The following is a 19,555-nucleotide window of genomic DNA, read 5'->3' on the forward strand; positions in this document are numbered from 1 at the left end:
AGCTCCTGTCTAAAACCAGAACTGTTATATTCTCCATTGCAGTAGGAATATAAGCTAATAAAAGTACTGTATCAGAGCCAGGCCTCCTAAACAGCCTGGGTAACTCCACTTCCCCATGACACAGGGTCTTTGTGCAGCATGAGGGCACACACACAAGGGGTGTGTGGGAGCAGAATAGCCATCAGGTTAAATTACAGCTCATTATTATTGTTACCGATAATAAAACCGGTGTCAAGAGAGTTGAAGCCATGCTGACCCCCTTTATAATGGATACAAAAGCAAAAGAAATTACCAATTTGTCCCCTGGCTACCTCCTTGAAGGATGTCACTTGGGCAGAAAGGAAGCATCAGGCAAGCCAGCAGGCAGCGAAAGGAAGGAAACGAGTCGGAGTCACACAGAGGAGCTGCCCTCAGCAGATGTGCTGAGAGCCAGGAGCTGCTCGCGGAGGGGAAAGAGCCTCCAGCTGTAATTGCCTGCATTCAGCTCCTCAGCAGCTGGAACAGGACAACCCCATGATCCTGAATGGCAAACGGTCAGGTCACAAAAGCACCACTTACTATTTCAGTTACCTTTTGCAGCCAGCCCCCTCACTTCCAAACCCGGCTATATGAGTAACATAATAGTCTCAGTAATCCAGATGGCCTCTGCACTTGTGAACAAGTTGCATGAAACTTGCTTCCAGCAAAATCAGATGAAGAATGATAGGGACTAAGTGAAGGCAGCTTGATGTGGAAGGGAACTAAACCTTCAGGTTTTATTTTCTGAAGTATTACTGAGATGCTTTTGTTCCTTCTACATCCACAGTTAAAAACCTGTTTTCAGATGTTTGGGGCTGGCCCTTTCTGAGAAGGCAAGGGCCTCCCACAACTCCACTCATTGCACTACTGTACCTGGGTGCTAAGAATCAAAAAAAAATTAGGCCTCAAACTTGCTTTGAAAGACTCCATTTTCCTCACTTTCACATCAGCAGGGTGTAAGCAAGTTAGCGGGAAGCTGAGCAACGGAGACAAGACAAACACTTCCAATGCACACAGTGCTGCAGAACCTAAAGAGAACAGCTTATCTTGAGAGCGGTTGTGGCTCTGCCCCCCAGCTGTCTGCCCCATCCCTCTCCTGAAAGTTTCTATTCTTGCTTCCTGCAAGAACAGTTCAGCTGCTTGATAAGCAGCTGCTTAATCACTTAGTAAGGCAGGCAATGAACTAAGGCAACATAAACAGGTGCCTAATACAGGTTAAGGTGCAGCAGTTCATGGAATTCCTGGTACCTTACCTCACACAATGTGAGAACCTGGGCAACAAACAGAGATTTAGGTGAAGAGCCCTTTCTCCACCAGAGATCAGAAGCTACCTATGGACAAACTCATGTGGATTGCCCTACTATAGGCAGGCCAGCCTTCAGGAGACACTGACACTCAATACATCCATTCTTGCACCTGTTTACTTCCTACATGTCTGAAACCAAAGAGGTGCAAAGAAATGTTTTTGACACCCCCTCCCCCCAAGAAGTCCATGCAGAAAGACAGCAAGCTTACAAAGCCAGATCTTGGGCAACATGATCTTTATAGTAGCCTCTAAACCAAAGTATTAGTGTTTATGTTGACCAATATTAAGGTATTCAAAAATACATAAAGTTAAGTCAATTTAGAAAAAAATCAACTTATAGATTCACACAGCACATGCTGAAACATGGATTACATACAAGCCCCGGGCCATCAAGGCTGATCCTAAGAGACTGAGCAGAAAAGTCTATGATAAACCAATGCCACTAACTAGATCCTGGAATATCAGTGGTAGGTGGTCACAGCTCTTAGCCAGGATTTAGAAACCCAGTCCTTACAGAGAAGTAATTACATATTGCTACTAATCCTTGCAGTGCTAGAAAAGTCACTACTACCCTACCAGAATATGAATCTGCATGAGAAGCACATGATCAGGAAAGTAACTTAACATGGAGAGCAAAACTAAGAGTACAGGTAAAATAACTTCTGGGAGTGGTTCCTAATTAGAGCAAATAATGCCACAGTAAACACATTATGGTGAGGGAAGCTCTGGCACATGTCCTTGAGAAAGCCTAGCTGCCCTGCCTCCTGCACTAGCACCTCTGTAAAGGTCACACTCAGCAGTGTAGGAACTCATCACAGCAACCTGTTATGACCATGACCTCCTCAAGCATTCCTCAGTGGAGGACATACCCCACAAAAGCTCCTCCCTGCCTGCACACAGCTCCCATCACAGCCCTATAAACATGCACTTGTTGGTGCCTTTGCTGACTAACCTTGCTCTAAGGACAAATTAAAAAAAAACATTACCCTCCAGTTTCCTGATCCTTCTTATTTTCCCTTCACAGCTACAGTAACAGACAAGAGGTCAGGAAAAAAGACCTTGTCCTCTGAAACACTCTGAGCCTGCCATTCCCACCAAGACCAGCAAGACCGGAGCACACTCAGCCCGTCCCAGGGCTGGGTCCAAGCAGCACAAAATAGCTGCAGCCTGCTAAGTTCTCGTCATACTGGTCCTACAACTCACACAGCACCTATCAGGCTGGCTAAGACTGCTCCCAAACGTGTTTCAGATCAAGGCTTGCTGCCAGGGTAACTCTTAACACTGCTATCATCACTCCATTACATCCACATCATCTTGTCTCTAAACTTCTCTTAGGAAAAAAGCTTCTTCCTAGCGCCAGCACTAATTCAATCCCCACAGCAGCAACAGTAGTGGCAGCCGGCATTTTCAAACTGGGTCATCTCGACACGTTCAGAGAAGGCCTGTTTCACACTGCAATAAAAAGGAGGAACAAACAGGTGGCAGGAGAGAACAAGGCACATGAAGAAACTGGTGACTGGCCACCCCCCAGCACAACAGCAAAAATTCCTCCAGGATAACACAGCTACCTTAGATAAGACATCCTTTTTCTGGATACTCTCCAACACATTCTCTCCTCCAGGTTTTTTGTTTGTGGGTTGTTGGGGTTTGGGGGTTTTTGTTGTTGTTGTTTGGGGTTCCCCCCCCCCCCCAGATAAATAAATAACCACAATCCACTGTACCTTGGGTGAAATCCATCCCAAACACACACCTTAGTCTTTTCAAACTAAATTTCTTTCCTGCCTCCAATACAAATCACTGCTGTGAAAGGGTTAAAATCTCATCTTAATTTAAATATGCATTCAGGATCCAGAAATATCAACCTGCTGCTCTGAGATTTCCACACAGCATTGCAATAGCACGGCAGATGACAAAGGGGAAACTGCAGCTAAGTTTGAGGCAACTCAGCCATTTCTGGGATACACCCATAGCCTTTGAAGCCTGGTATCTTCTTTTTGCTGTTCACAATATTGCTACTATAAGCATCAAAAGTTGCCTGAGTTAAAATGAAAAACTGCCTCCTTTCACCTTCACCTTTTGAGCATTTTCTGAAGTGCAGAAACTGCAGCTGCTGGGAGAAGTGGTCATGACTTATTTCTACAGCTAAACTCAAGCAGAATCTTAAATTAAACACCAGTTCTCTCATTTCTGAATTCATGGAGTTGTATTCTTCAGCTCTGTATTTGCATCCAAGCTTCACAGCTGCCAGGTTCACTGCATAATATGAAATTTGGATTAGGGATAAACGTAAACCCAATTCTGCTTTTCCATTAATCCTTTTTGCTGTCACTGGGACAGTCAACAAACTGATATTTCTAGGGAAGGCACACAAACAAACAGCAAAATCCTAAGTTTGTTTTTTTTGCTGTCTTCACTTGAGTGACAAAAGGTAAGCACCTAGCTTCAGGCAACAATTATAACCTCTGAAGTCCACCCCTCAGAAACCTGGAAGTCTTGGCTCTACCTGGCAGCTATATTTTAGGCTAACACTTTTCCTACTACCAAAAATAATAATAAAAAAAAACCTCAACAAAAAAAATCCTCAGACACAAACAAGCAGAAAAAACCCAAACAAGAAAAGCACAATACATACACTCCTTCTTTCAAAACCTCCCACAGCACTTAGCCAGCTACAAAAAAAAAAAAAAAAAAAAAAAAAAAAAAAAAAAAAAAAAAAAAAAAGAAGCTCAGCTAAGAGTTCAACGATGCTTTTTTCTCTCTGGTGGCAAAGCCTAAGCAGCTCCCACTCTCCCATCCCTGACCAAGGTGGCTGCACTCTTGCTGGGCACCAATGCAATCTTTCATGGGGTTGTGTTATAAATCAGGTCACAGAAACGATAGGGGTTGGAAGGGAGAAGGGACTAAAAATAAAACCACAATTCCAACTATTTCAAGGATCCTGTTTACAGCATGGTGAAGAGGAGGGACTTAAAAAGCAGCTTTGCTGATGCTGAATACACACCTGACTACATCCTCTCCCTCACTGCTGCTGTCTGGGGATAGGTGCCTGTGTGCCAGGGAGGGGGTGGCTCAGGTACCTCTAAAGCATGAATCCCTTCCATTTTAAATGCATCCTGTTAAACAGGGGCTTCATTTTCTAGAAAGGAGATTTTAAGATCAACACTTTCCCCAGTCTACTCTCTCCCATTTGTGGTGTTCCACTCACATTTATTTATTGCTAGGGCACCCTACACCCCAAGAAAAATGAGAATTGATGACAGTACTTGATGGTGTTGTATGCCGACAGAAAAGACATTTTCCTGTCCTCTACTCTGGTAGTCATTTTAAGTTAGAAAATTCAGAAAAAGGTCATTTCCAAGTTTGTTTAACATCCCCTTTAAAAGAGAAACTGAAGAATAATCATAGCCTGTTCTATGGAAAGACTGCCCCCTGAACTACAGCTGGAGACAGACTCTGGCCACTTACATCTGCAACCTGCCCTCAGAAATTTTGGGATTCACCTCACCTTCACAACAGAGGACAGCTACCAAAATTCACTCTCACCCAAAGAAGGCTGTTGACACACTAATGACCAGTACACACTTACAGACTTGGTTGGGACATAGGCTTTTGAGATCCTGAATGCCAACTCATAGCTTCTTAGGGTGGAGCACTGCTGCTCCACGCTCCCAACCGTTACCCAGCCTGTGGCACAGTTAACTAAACCTTGCCCCATCCAGACACCACAGGGTTAATATCCCTAGTAACCATAGCAACCAGCACTTCTTCCTCCATCAGAGCCTCAGCTTGCACATTGCTGCCTTCCCAGCATCAGGTTTTGCAGCACATTTAGGGACCCCTCCCTCTCCCCCCAGCCACAGGCTTTGGCCAAGCACATCACAAGGATGTTGGAGCACTTGCTGCTTCAGCTAATTCTGGCATTCCTCTGCCCCATGTCCCCTGGGCACTTCTACCGCTCCTCCGTAGGGAGAAGGAGGCTACCTAAATTCTCTCCAAGTGCACCAAGGCAGGCATAATGTAAAGCAGGGAGCCAGCTGCAGCCTCACAGGAAGAGATGCCACAGAGTAACAGAGCGAGGGACTAGTGAGCATCCAAAGTTGACATGCCAGCCGATCAACCATCGGGTCAAACAGAAGCAGCACTGCAAGACCAGGGGACCCACCTGCCATCCACAACCTGCTGTCCTCTGGGTAACAAGGACAGTGCCTGCCTCTTCAGTGACACCCCATAAACTGCAAATCCACTGGAGACACCCACCAAGACATCAGTGACAAACCAAAACTCCCATCTAGCAGCACACATATTCTGTCAGGAAGACAGCAGAAAAATTACTTTCAAAATGGAGCTTATCACTAGCAAAACAATACATCTTTCTCCTCTTGTAGTTCACCTTTGAACTGCAGATGCATAAAAGCAATCATCACATCCTATCCTCTTGCCTGGTTTCCATCCCTCACTCCTGGGCAGCTGCAGCATGCCAGCACTTGCTCATTTCTAAACCAACCCAATGTCATTTTTATGGTTCCACCCATTGGCGTACTTGGCAGAGAGAGAGAGAGAGAGACACTGCTGTTTTATTAATAGCTTTGTGCTGGCCCAGCTCTATCCTGTGCAGGGTTTCCACAGCATTGTTACAATGCATTTTTCACTACTTCCCCCCCTCCTTCCCCACATGCCACTCAAAGAGAATAGATGCCTGTCTTCCACCTAGCTGTTCCTGCTCCTCAATGTCACCTTGCTCAAGACCTCACTCTTCCTCCTCTTTCCCTGTCTCCCTCCCCACCCTCCGTGACAGAGTCCCAGCACAGCCAGAACAGTTGCCCTCTGTGGCACCAAGCCCTCAGAGAGCCCCCTCAGGAGTCTCGTTTTGAAAGCAAGCTCTTTGTAAGAGGTGCGACACCAGCCACAGCACACAGGGTATTTGGAGCAGAGCTGGAAGAGGAGCACAGTTATTTTCAGTCCAAATGTTCAGTTACCGCACAATGACAATTCTTTCTTTCTTCTTCAAAAGAAACGGGACAAACTTCTAGCTTTGGGCTAACTTTGTGAACTACTCACTAATGGTGGCAACTGCTATGCAACTGACCCCTCAAAGGCAGAAGTCTGGCAGTAGATATGGAACATGCTGGCAGCATTCAACTTTGGTATTAATATGGGCAAGGCAGTAAGTCATTTGTACCAAGAATTAATGGTTAACAAGGCACAGGATAAAAAAAGGGATCAATGTGCCAACACATACTTTTGTTTGTTTTAATCTTCTCTACAATATCCATCATTTCATGACATCCAGGCAAAAGGTTTCTCCAATGTGATTAAAACAATGTTACAGCATATAGTGTGCATGGGACCCAAACAAACTTTAACTAATTGTATGAGCCTGGAGCATCAGGTATGCAGACATGCACCAGGTCTTGGCTGACACACTGGTCTTTACTGGATTTGTTTCAGCAGCTTAGCGAGGACCCTCCCACAACCTCCGCCAGTTTGGCCAGCCCTCTGCCAAACCCATCAGCACACATTGCTCTGAGCATTGTCACAGATCTGCTCACAGTGTTTTGTAGCACAGATTCAACTTTAACAGAGGTGGCTGCCAAGAGTTTCACTGATTGCAAAGAACTGTCCTGCTCACAAGACCTACCAGTTCACTCCAAGCTGACAGCTAACATGTGCTGCACTAACTTCCATCTTCACGTTGAGCCTCAGCCACAGGAACAGAAAAGAGTCCTGTGACTTAAAGAGTTCACCACAAGAACAGCCACAGGATGGTTTCAAGGCTTTGGAACACAAATGAAAGTAACGAGACACAGGTACCAACATGCTGCTGATTGGAAGGATTTGTTCACCCACACTTCAACCTGAACAGCAATATTAAGAATGGATGTGCTAGCTAGGATTCACAGTACTTACAGCCCATGGGGCTACACCAACCTCCTGGAGACCACAGCTCCTTCCACTTACAATTTCACAGTGCCAACGATTCCCCGCACCAAGGATAACACACACGTCATGAAAATCCATGGTTTAAAAGGCATCAAGAGATAGAGAATCCATCACTTATCTGGATAACTTCCAACCCCCACACACTCAGGCATTTCATTTCAGTCCATGTGGACTTATTTTGCAGCCATCTATTTGTATTATGCATGTCTCTTACTGTGTCAAAATTTCCCTTTGAGAAAATAATTGACAATAGTCCCCTTTCAGTCTCTTCAGTAAGCTAAACAGATGGAGTTTGCTTCATCTTCAGTTTCCAAAATGTTTCAGTAGCTCCCGTCTCCATCCTTTTCTCAGTTTTTGAACACTAAAGCCACTATTCTGAGGTTCATTTTCCTGAACACTGCTGGGTGCAGAGGCAGCAAACTGTTCCAGTGACTGCCTCACTCTGTTTACACCCACATCATCCACTGAGTCAAGCAGGACACTGGGAAACTTTGTCAAACTACCTGCCCACTGTGTCCCCGAAATTGCTCTCCAAGCCACTTCTTTCCAAACATCAGCCTTAATGCAGAAGGCCAGAGCTTTCAGCACTGAGATTCATAACCCTACCATTAAGAGCCCATTGCATTGGCATCAGTCCAAGTTAGGAAAAGACCCAAAGCACTCTACAAGACTATCAGTAGCATTCATTTTATTTAGCATCCTGTCAGTCTATGGCTCATCCTCAATTCCTCTCCACAGCAATTCCATATCAATTCCCATACCACTGATGGAAATGTTGATCATCATCAGTCCTCTTACACATCCCCATGGAGCCCATTTAATTAGGATTCACTATCAACAATGCCAAGACTTGTCAGTGAACTTGAGAGTAGCTGAAGAGACCTTCTGTCCCCTGATGTTCTTTCGTCACAAACCATAAAACACATTAGGGAACTCTGCTTGTAATAGGTTTAGTAAATGCTCTACAGCCATTGCAGAGCACTGGTATTTTGGAGGAGGTTCCCATCTTTTGAAAGGAAGGGGGATTGAATCAGACTCTCATGCAATCAATGCCTAACAGCTGGCTGAATACATTAGAGCTGTAAAGTTATTTCTACCAATCAATCAATTTCTAGCCTCAAAAAGAACAAAAGCAGCTACCTTCAGCAGGATTTGTTTTTCACAGTTCATTTTTAGTAATGCCAGGTAGAGACAGGAATAGCTGATAACCTTTTGGTAGTGCCAGCTCCAATCGCCTCAAGACAAAGCAATGACCAACCAGCCCACTCTCACCCTGTTCTTGCACTGCCTGCATAGCTGCCCTCTCCCCATCTGCAGCAGTGTTTCCTGCCACTCCAAGGTCCCCTCAACCATCTCTCCCAATGCTCCTTTGGGTTTTTGTACTACTATTAGATGCTGAATTTCACAACTCCATCCCTCTATATCAATTAGGCGCCTGGGAGATATTTTGTGTGTCATGTATGGCGCAAGAGCATCATACTTCTCTCCCCAAAACACCATATGAAATATCTATTAATTTTTTCCTCTCATCTTTTTTGGAAGGTGAAATCACTGATGAGCCTATACTCTTACTAGAATTTTGAGTCTTCTGAGAAATTTCTTCTTGCCCTCTTCTTATCCTCATATTGTTTTCCCCAACTTTCTTATTGTGCCAGCAACAGTCAACCACCACCTAGTTTTTATTCATCAGTGTCACACCACATTTTTAATTAACTCTTAGGTTCATGACATCTTCTTAGCAGATATTATATCCTTTTTATGCTCTATAATATCCTTGCATATTTTTGTGCCAATTACCACAGAATATTGAGTCACAGATTATTTTACTCAACTCCACATATCTTCACTCCTTTTCCTCCTTCATTCTCTCTTCCCTCTTCAAGAAACCTGTTTCCTATCAGGCAGGAGTTAAATGTTCCAAAGCTGAGCTGAGATTCAAAAGACACTTAGACTTCAGAGGCAGCTACAGGAATCCTGTCACAGACGACCCATCAACAGTCATTCCTTTTGGTGAAGGCTACAGTTTCTTGCTTTTACACCTTTTTAGATGTTTCTAGCTGTAGATAACTGTCAAATATATCCCTCTCCTCATCAGTCTTATTTAGTTCAGCATCCAATAGCCAGCAGGGAGCAGACAAGAAACCACTGGTAGGAGAGAAGGCAGACATGATCCTTGCAAAGCCCTTTTTATCTGTAGATCACAGTACCATCATCCTTCTGTAATTTAAGGGGCAACTTGCTCAGTGGAACAAATGCCCCAGGGCAGAGCCCAGCCCTTTCATGACAGAGCCAGTTTGTGCACAGTCTCTACTGCCTTAATTTGCAAATGCCACTACATCCTCACAAGTGTCTTGTGATGCATCTTAGCCCTTGGGTCTAAGCGAGAACCAGGTATCAGCTTAATAGTGCCATCACAAACAACTGCAGAGGAACAGGAATGCAAGATTCTTATTCTTGATCGCAGAATCAGAAAGGAGAAAAAAAAAGGTATGAGCACAAAGTCAAAAATAGCTCCTTTCAGCTCGCTCCCCCAAAAGCACTTAGGTTTAGTTACTGCATTCAAACAGCAGCCCTTTAATCAAGGAGTCCTACTTATTCATGAGGAGAACTGTAGCTAGACAAACCTTTCAAACACTAGTTCTGCCATCTGGCAGCAGTACTGAGACTTGTTCCCAGACACACAGAGTGCTAGTAATTGCCCTCACGTGGAATTCCAAGGCACTGCAATTGTTCTGGCATTTAAACCTCCATGGGCTCCAGATGTGGATTTTATTTGTGCCTTTGTGGGAAAAAGGTACTGCTAATTACCATATATTCCCCCCCTGCCAAATACTTTTCATTTTGCTCTCCCCAGTTATTTCTGTCATCTTCTACAGCACCAGCAGCTAAAAAGCAGATCATGTAGGCCTGTGGATAAATATCTTAAAGAATTCATACCAAGGAAGAAAGTGTGTCACGTTTCTCCTGCTTTCCCTGCCTCCGTGGATCTAATGCTCTGAGCAGCTGCCCAGCAGGGAACAAAGATCTTCGGGGGGATTGCTTTGTAGGCTTTTCTTTTTTCAAATTAATTTCAAATCATAATGGAAAGGTCACAGACATAACCTCTCCACTGAAAGTGGCAACTTTGCATTCTTGAAGTGATACATGTAAGGGAAAGGGAGAATAAAAGTACTTGAAGAGACTTACATTTTGCTTCAGACAGATTCTGGTTAGGTGACCAGACCAGCATGCCGAGATTCTCTCTCTCCTGACTTCGCCTTGCGAGTTTGGCTTAAGAGAAAACAGATACAAACCAAGTTACAGAGAAAGTAATTTCAGATGCAAAATGGATACAAAAGTGACTTATCACACATCTGCAGCTTTTAATCAAGATACAAAACCCATCCGCAGAGTTAAAACCCCATCTTCCCATTCAGACCTGAGGCTTTTCCTTGTTTCTTCAATGCATCACCCCCTATATAACATGACAGATACCACACACTCACTCTTTCATGCAAGTACACCAAGAAGCATATGTTAGATCTAAATTAAAAGTTAATTAATGTTTCTCTTCCAGCATACTTGATTATTTTTCTTCCAGCCATCGTTAATGAAAAAGGGAGGAGCTAGGCTTAGGCAGCAGGCTCCAAGCCCTTGACATCATAAGCCTGTACTGTGCAGCTAGATTAACACTTCAGGGTACGCACATGCATGAACCTCCCAGATTTCACTTCTGACCACCTCCTCCCCTGCCCCAGCAGCCTTTCTAGGTCTCCATCTGCCATACAGACAGGAACGCCCACCCAGGTGACACTGGGTCCCCCAGGTCAGAATCAGGTACTCCGCTCAACTGCTCCAGAGAAATTCTTGTGCATTCACACCCACGCTGCATACACGCACCCACACACAGAAAGCAAGTCCGTTTTTAACCAACTTAACACCTGGCTACCATAAGAGCTCTGAAAGTCTCAAATGAAGAACCACAGCTGCATAATTTGAAAGAGCAACCTCAAGCAAAGGTACATTTCAACTGCAAGTTCTTGTGAATCTGCTGTTGTTCAGTCACAAGCAGTCAAAAGAGGAGGAGGACGAGAAGAGAAAGAAACTTGCTCTGTTGAGTCAGCACACACACAGCCAGCTCAACTACCCACCCTGGCCGACAGAAACTTGCAGGTCTTGTTATGAACGAGTGCCTACAGTACTACTTCCACTACAAAACGTCACACAACACTGAAGTTTTAAGCAATATTTCAACACAATGCTATTTTCTCTGCGCTTTGCAATTAGACATACAAACACCACTTCATGATGCATTAAACAGGTCAGAAAAGAGCTAGTAAAACAAAATTACATTACAATGCTATGAACTCTCATGGTCTGACTACTGTTTTTAACCTGAAATCTGCTCAGCTAAGAACAGTCAGGGTTTAGATGACAAAAATATTCTAACATTAAATTTAAAGCACAAATAGCATGTATTAAAAATAACCAGTTGCCAGCAACATATTTACATTGAGCTAACAATTTTTTTCATAGCAAACACCATGATTATCTTTCACACAGTTTCTTGGTTGCTTTTTTTTAAATAAGGTTAGCAACTGCACATACAAGGTATTTTGTGCACTGCACACATTCATTACTTTCTACACTAGGCAGAAAAACAGGAGTGAGAAGAGACAACAGCCTATGGGGGGTGGAGACCAGGTCTATAAACAGAACATGAAGGGTGTCTGAATTTAAAATTACAATACTGAATTTTATATTACAAGTTCACACACACACAAAAAAAAAAAAGTCTTGAAACATTGGGGATTAAATTTTACTTTCTCCTTCATTTCAAGTCAAGGTCCAGAATGCAAAAAACAAGGCAACCTCAAGCCTCCCCTTCATCAAATTCTGCTCCTCGCTCTTCCTATGGAGGATGGTCTTTCCTACTAATGTCTAGCATGGGGTTCAAAATGTGGAAAGAAAAGAAGTCTCTCTCCTCACTTTGCATTACACTGAAAAGCATGTTCTCATCCCATAAAAATACTCAATCATCAGTCAGGTGTCTAGGAAGTTAAACACTTTCCACCCAAATCCCAACACACCCCCAGTAACCCACTGCAGTTCAGGAGCCTGATGCCCAAATTCTGCCAGCGACATGTAACACTAGGCAAATTGGCAGCCTGGCTTTACCACAGTCTCACTCGCTGAACTGGCAAAACCTACATAACTCAGGGAAAAGGGAAAAGTTTTCTCCTAGTTTAACAGGCTGAACCTCCTCCCTGACATGTCAGGAGCACATCCCAGCCCAGCTGTCCCTTTCAGGAGCAGAGTGCCGCTAGCTCAGCTCACCCGCAGCAAGGTGGGTGAAGTTTCACCTCCCACGGTTAAAACCCCAAGTTACACTTTGGGGCATTGCAGAGGGAGTGCCACAGCCTTCCTGACTGTGAAGTGCAGCGAGCCCTGGGAGGTGACAACCAGAGCAGAGAAGTACTGTGGGACCCCATGGCACCCAAGCGAGGTTGGTGAAACGTGTTCCTCGTCCTCCACCACAGCTCCGCTCTCAGGCACCCAGGCACCTTTGCAAAGGGAGTGCCTGGGTTAGGAGCTACCTCCTTCCAGCCCCACATCCACTCCTTATGAGCCAGGGTAAACCACTCCCTGGGCCTCACACCCAGAACAAGAAGCCCCTTCATGCAGTCCTCAGGACCCCCTTCTGTCCAGCTCCCACAACCAAGCTTCTTCTCCTCTGCCTTCCTCCAGCCTCTCGGTAACAACAACCAAACAAGTTACACTGCACTTGTAAATGGGTGTGAAGCAGCACCTTCGGTATTCCCACATCTCTCCCACTCTGCCTTTCCACCCAAGCCCACACTTATCCACCCTCAGCCCTCATTCCTCACAGGTAGAGGCCAGTGCACATGTCCTGGTTTTGGCTGGGATAGAGTTAATTTTCTTCCTAGCAGCTGGGATGATGTTATGTCTTGGATTCAGTATGAAAAGAATGTTGATAACACACTGATGTTTTCAGCTGTTGCTAAGTAGTGTTTATACCAAGTCAAGGATTTTTCAGCTTCTCAATGCCCAGCCAGCAAGAAGGCTGGAGGGGCGCAAGAAGTTGGGAGGGGACACAGCCAGGACAGCTGACCCCAACTGGCCAAAGGGGTATTCCATACCATGTGACGTCATGCCCAGTACATAAACTGGGGGGAGTGGGCCTGGGGGGATCACTGCTCAGAAACTAACTGGGCATCGGTCGGCAAGTGGTGAGCAATTGCATTGTGCATCACTTCTTTTGTACATTCCAATTCTTTTATTATTGTCCCTTTATTGTTGTTATTATCATTATTATTTTCTTCCTTTCTGTTCTATTAAACTGTTCTTAATTCAACCCACAAGTTTTACTTTTTTTTCCCCGATTCTCTCCCCCATCCCACTGGGTAGGGGGGGAAGTGAGTGAACAGCTGCGTGGTGCTTAGTTGCTGGCTGGGGTTAAACCATGACAGCAAGGCACACAGTAGGGTTGACTTAAAACTCATGCTTCTCTCCAAAGGACAGAAGCACCTAAAGGCCAACACACATAGAAGGGCAGGGAGGTGTGGGTGGGTGTGTTCCTCAAACATCCATAGAGGCCGAGACTCCCTCTGTAATATCAGAGGTGACTTAGCCTGCCACCCAGCTCCTTCACCTTCCAGCACCGCATTCTCCCCATCACCCTTCTCAAGCCCACAGTCCCCATGTTTACCGTATCCCACACACAAGGCAGGCATGACAGGCATTCTTCCAAGTCCAGCATTGACCCCATCATAAATACACAGAGCATAAGTACTCTACGACATGACATAGCAAGGAAGCGCTTAAGAGCTTGCTCAGAATTTGAAAGCACGTTGAAATGGTTATTTCAGAGCAACAGCCACAAGAGAAGGGGCTTAGAGCAGAGCGGTTATTACATCCCTTTTCTGCATCTTTCCAAGCACAGCTTGAAAGTTCACCAACATGGGGGAATTCCTTCCCCTGTCCCCTGCTTCTGGACAAAGGATGCAAGGGTGAATTCAAACACTCTACACTTCAGTGACAAAGCTAAAAAGCTAATTCAGTTTAGTCCATTATATATTTCATAACAAAATAGCCACATAAGGATGGCAAGGTTTACTCTTTTTTAGGGGAACAGATCAATTTAGGATCAATTGAGTTTGTTTAAGCAACTGCAGTTAACCCAGTGCAACCTGTGTTTAGAAGAGCTGTATATTGGCAGACAAGATCATCTCACATTTCAGTTAATCCCGCACTTTCATCTAGGCTACCCACCAGGTATTTATAAAGTCTCTGCCACAGCCATTAGCTCCCTATCACAGCTGTTGTGGGAGCAAACATTCTGTAATCACTTCCCACTGCTGGCTTTCCCATTTGTCCCAAGTTTGGGAGGAATCATGGATGCTCCCTCCATCCCCAAGAGAAAGAACTTCTACTACAAGCAGCACCCCCTAAATTTTGTTCCCCTGCCAGTATTCACAGGGGATGCAAGCTCCCATTGCCTTTATCGAAGCAGAGATATACAGCCCCAACCAGGCACAGTATCACATTGCTTTTTCCATAGCAGTTCCCATCCCTCTCTCTTTCCTTGTCCCCAGAACATACCCCTTCCCCATGGACTATATGCTGAAATTCAGGAGGGAACCAATCCAGTTTAAAACTCACTTTGTGAAGAAAATGTTATTTTTAAAGTTGGTCTCATTTACAGATGTGGTTTACTGCACAAGCCCAAACAGTTCAACTGTGCAAGGGAGGAGATGTGGCAGGGTGGAATACCCATATAATCAACATTAGAAAGAAGTTGTGGAGGATTTTTGGTTTTTTTCCCCCTAGACCTGTGAGGACACATCTCAACACCAGCATGCAGCTGACCACACTGTGTGTAGGAATATATCGATTTGCACAGCAGAGAGACAACACCGCCGTTGGAGTTCCTATCACCTCTGCCCACAGGCTGAGGCTCTCCTACCCTGGGAGCTCCCTGGGCTGCCTGTGCTAAGGCACAGGCCTGGCACATGGAAGAACAGCACCTTGCAAGACATGAAACCCCAACCCACAGCAGCTACGGCTCTTCTCCAACTTCTGGAAAGCTGTTGCAAGACTGCCCCACAGAAAAACAAGAGAGAGGTTTCAACCAGCAGCAGCAGTCAGTTCAGACTCCAAGAGGCATCAGGCTGATTTTTTTAAAAAAGTATCTTGACTGAGTCTTTACAGCATGTCTTTTCCCTGCTGTGAAGGTTACTACATGGGACAGCCTCACTCCTGAGCATCTGTCTGTCCAATTTCCACTTGCATACAGCAAGACATCCATCAGTCCTCTTCTCCTACTACCACCCACAAAGTTTAAAGCCTCAGGGGTAAATCCACCGTAGACCCCACACCTGAGTGATCCCAGCTCACAAAGAAGGAAAACAAAGAGTAAAGTGAGAGCAAAGAGATTTTTCTTTTGTCCAATTAAAAAAAAACTAAACACAACCAAAAAAAAAACCACACAAGCAAACAAAAAAACCACCACCCAACCCAAAAACTCTTAAAACCCACTCCCTTCCTCCCAGAGCCACATTCCTCTGCTGCATTTACTCCAAGTCAGAGAGCAGAGGGTCAACTCTGCCAGGACCCCCTGCAGAAACAGAGGAGAAAGGTAGAACTTGTAAGTTCCTTGCAAGGAACTTCTTAAAGGACACCAAGCCCTAAATAACCTTGCAAGTCTTCTGATGTGTCTATTACCTTAAACCCTGAGTCTGGACCCCCTCCCTACACCAAGAAAAATGCATGCATCTCCCCACATCTGAGGGGTTCTTCTGCAGATATTGTAACTTCTTATTTTCTCTTAGGCAAACCAAAGTTGTACCAGTGCTGGAATCAGGACCATATGAATAAGCTCAGTGTTGAATGTGCTGCAGTTTGACATCATGAATACATTTGTGTTGACATGAAACCACAGATCTTGGTTCAGGCTCTCTCCAGAACATTGCAAGAGCGCCAAGACATGCGCACATGCCCTTCAGGCTCCTCAGCCACCACACTCAGCAGAGCTGCTGCAAATGGACAACAAAGCAGGGCTGAAAGCAACAAGTGTGCTTCTCTCCCACCTCTACCAGGGTGCTGTGAAATCAGGACACCTGACAGGGAAAGGGAAATGGGCACATCTCCAAACAGAAACTTCTAAAGGTCACTGTACCACACACATGAAGTCTCCCCTACAGGTCAGACACTACCTTCCCCATCCTTTTGACCCCTCCCCAATTTCAAGTTAGCCATGGAACAGCTAGCATCAGTACAGAAGGAAAGCTGTGCCTGGCAGTAATACCACTCCCTTCATCCCACCTTAATCTCCTTTTGGTGAGATGAACCAAGAGCCTCTGAAGAGCTGTGTCAAAAGGCCAAACAGTGAAGCTTGCACTTCACAGCTTGAATCCATCCAACACCTCACCACTTCTGAAGGGAGAGGAGGTCCTGCTCAGCCAGCATTTCTCTGCTCTCCTGACACATGCTCCCCGCTTCTCCCCCCCATCCTGTGCTGACTCTGGCACTTATCCCTCCAAGCCAAGCACATTCACTAAAAGTAACCTGGCAAAATAGAAAGCAAACAGCATTTTCCCCAGTTATTAAATCAAATCAGCTGGCTGCAAGGTGAGACAAACAGCCAAGTAGGCACACAGGGAGCAGCAGGCCCATGTGGACAGAGGCCTCTCTGCCTTTACCGCGCAGAGCTTCACCCCAACATGATGGTTCAGCAGCACTACTGCAAAAGAGAGGGAGGGAGGCTGTTTCCCCTTCCACTGGCACCAACACCTACTTGACAAACCAAAGCAGGGGATATACCTGAGCTCAAAAAAAAAAAAAAAAAGGCAATCCAACAAAAAAGCTGTTAGCTTTAACTCATACCCATTCCTAGTTTCCTACTGCATATCCTAAGAGACAAGGAAGGGGAATGAGGAAGCAGGGACAGGCAGGGTGCCTCCCTCAATCACAGCACCAGTTTAGGCTGTCTTAAGGACCACTGGTGGAATGACAGCATACATGAAGAACAAGCAGGAAGCCAACGGAGCCCGCCAGCGAGTGGGAGCCCAGCACCACACAGCTCCAGCCTGACGCATCCCATTTTATTTTTCTTCTCCAAGTTAGAGAAGAAACGTGCCAGAATAAACTCAGTGGGAGCTGAGGCCTCTCAAAGAGCCACCAATCACTCTGTCACCTATTATTTTGCTTCTGTGCAAGGCAGCGGTGCCAGCTCCCACTTGAGCTCCTGTACTTGAGGGAGCTGCTCCGTCTCTCAGCTCTCCCCCAAGGATGCTGTATGTTCCAGCCGCAGCTGTGAGCTGTTCAAGATCGCTTTACGCTTTGCTTCTGGCACCTATATTGACCCCTCAGAGGGACGATTCTCACCTCCTCCAGATGCCAAGACACACTTTGCTCCCAGCTCCATCCTGCCCAAGTCAGGGTGAAGCTCTGCCAGGAGGCCTCCAGCATTCTTCCTTCTCCATAACCCTTTCAGTAGTCTCTGATGTGAGCTTTTGCTGTTGCTGTTTGCACAAGGCATTTCAGAGCTATTGAAGCCCTCTGAATTTCAAAGTAAAACACACTAACACGTGACTATGCGAGAGCACTGTACCACACACCATGAAGAGTAGGAACCTGTTGCTAGTCAGTTCCTCTGTTATTTAGAGACAGCAAAGGTAACTCAGAAAAGCACATCCACTGTCAGGTGCTTGACACAGATATACACTTCTGTACCATCTCTGGAAGGCAAACATGGGCAAATCAAAGTTTAAAAAGCACTTCCCATAGAAGTACAGGGAATTCTTCAGGTTTGCAGATCTAAACAACATATTTCATGAAGTTATTAAAGTTTACACAACAACTGAAAACCCCAAGGTACAGGATGGTGAGATTCCCACCTACAAAGGCTATTGCATTCCTAACAGCACTTACTGATCCCCCCATAACTGGTACTAACTCATTTTTAAATCACATATTGCAGCTTTAAAAAGAAAGACTAAGAAACACCTCTTCCTTTTAATACGTAACCCTCAGCATTATACACAAAACATGCATTGTACAATACCCAAAGGTGAATTGATGTTTTTATTATTTGGGGAAGAGCTGGAGCTGACATATAACAATTAAGCTGTTTGAATGCTACTTAAAGCAGTTTTGGATCAAGTCTAAATGTATTTACTTCTAATGAAACAAGTGCTTCCATTCCCAACCCTGCATTTTCTTTATCAGTGTAGACCCTGTATTTATTGCATAGGGTAAAATCCCCTGCTTACAGTACCCATGATGACTGTTAAACAAAATAAGACAAGGGACGCACTGGCTCCCATAGTTTAAAAAACTCTCTCTCACTGGCTCATTGATATTACTCAGGCTCACAGTGTAATTGTAAATGCACAGCTGTGATACAACAACAAAATACCTATGTAGCACAAGAGGATTCAAACAAAATTGAGAGTCAGAAGAAAAGCTTTTTCCACCTTCCTTCCCCACTGCTGGCACTGGTGTCCCAAGCAGCGACTCAAAGACATTTCAAGAACTTTGCTGTACATCTCCACTTCCTTCTGCATGTGACTTCTCCCTGAGTCAGCAAATAATGCTTGTGATCCCCTTTCATTTGTGTTTCCCAAGGACTGCCTAGATACAGTAGCTGGTACCTCATAGAAATACCACCTTTGTATACAGTATAGCAGCATTAAATGCAGCAGAACATTTTAGACTGGAATCCTGCAAGTTGAGGAACGTTTTTTAATTAAAAAGTTATAAATTAAGCAGCAGTTAGCTCTTCCTATACATGACTACACCCGGCTGGCATTATAATCTATATGCAAATAAAGTTCTGAGGGCATTTTTGTATCTGCCTAGGGAAACAAAGGCTATTTGGGTTTCTATACAGAGCAGCAGCACTGGAAACACAGGCTGAAGGGCTTTATTGCCTCAGAATAACTGTAGGTGCTGTGCTACAAAAACCCATGGTATCACACATTACAACAGTGTGAAAAATATTGCTTTAAAAATCACCCAGTTAAAGATTAATCATCCAGCAATGATTACAAAGGTCACTCTGCAGTGATAAAAAATATTACCACTAGAAGAACTGGAAGAGAAAATGAGAAAAAAGCAAGGATAGTAATAGTTTCCTGTTCTTTAATCAAGTTCAACCCATACTAGGTTTGAACTTCACATCTTTGTATTTTATTTTAAACTTTTTAAGAACATATCTGACCAAGATGCCTTTCCGGTTTAAGAGCTAGCAGTAAAGTAAAAGCTGTGGCCTACATTTTGCCCACAGCC

General features: G+C 44.7%; 1 protein-coding gene across 2 annotated transcripts in view; it reads right to left on the reverse strand.

The window, feature by feature from the left end:
* The window catches only part of RCOR1 (REST corepressor 1), an 89,150-nt gene that overhangs the window by 33,824 nt on the left and 35,771 nt on the right, over nucleotides 1-19,555 (reverse strand). For both annotated transcript variants that reach the window (XM_075029803.1, XM_075029804.1), the window contains one exon: nucleotides 10,451-10,534. In XM_075029803.1, the coding sequence (XP_074885904.1) occupies nucleotides 10,451-10,534 (84 nt within the window). The remainder of the gene's footprint in view (nucleotides 1-10,450; nucleotides 10,535-19,555) is intronic.

Source organism: Buteo buteo, chromosome 6 (genome assembly GCF_964188355.1).
Source record: "Buteo buteo chromosome 6, bButBut1.hap1.1, whole genome shotgun sequence".
Lineage (NCBI taxonomy): Eukaryota > Metazoa > Chordata > Aves > Accipitriformes > Accipitridae > Buteo > Buteo buteo.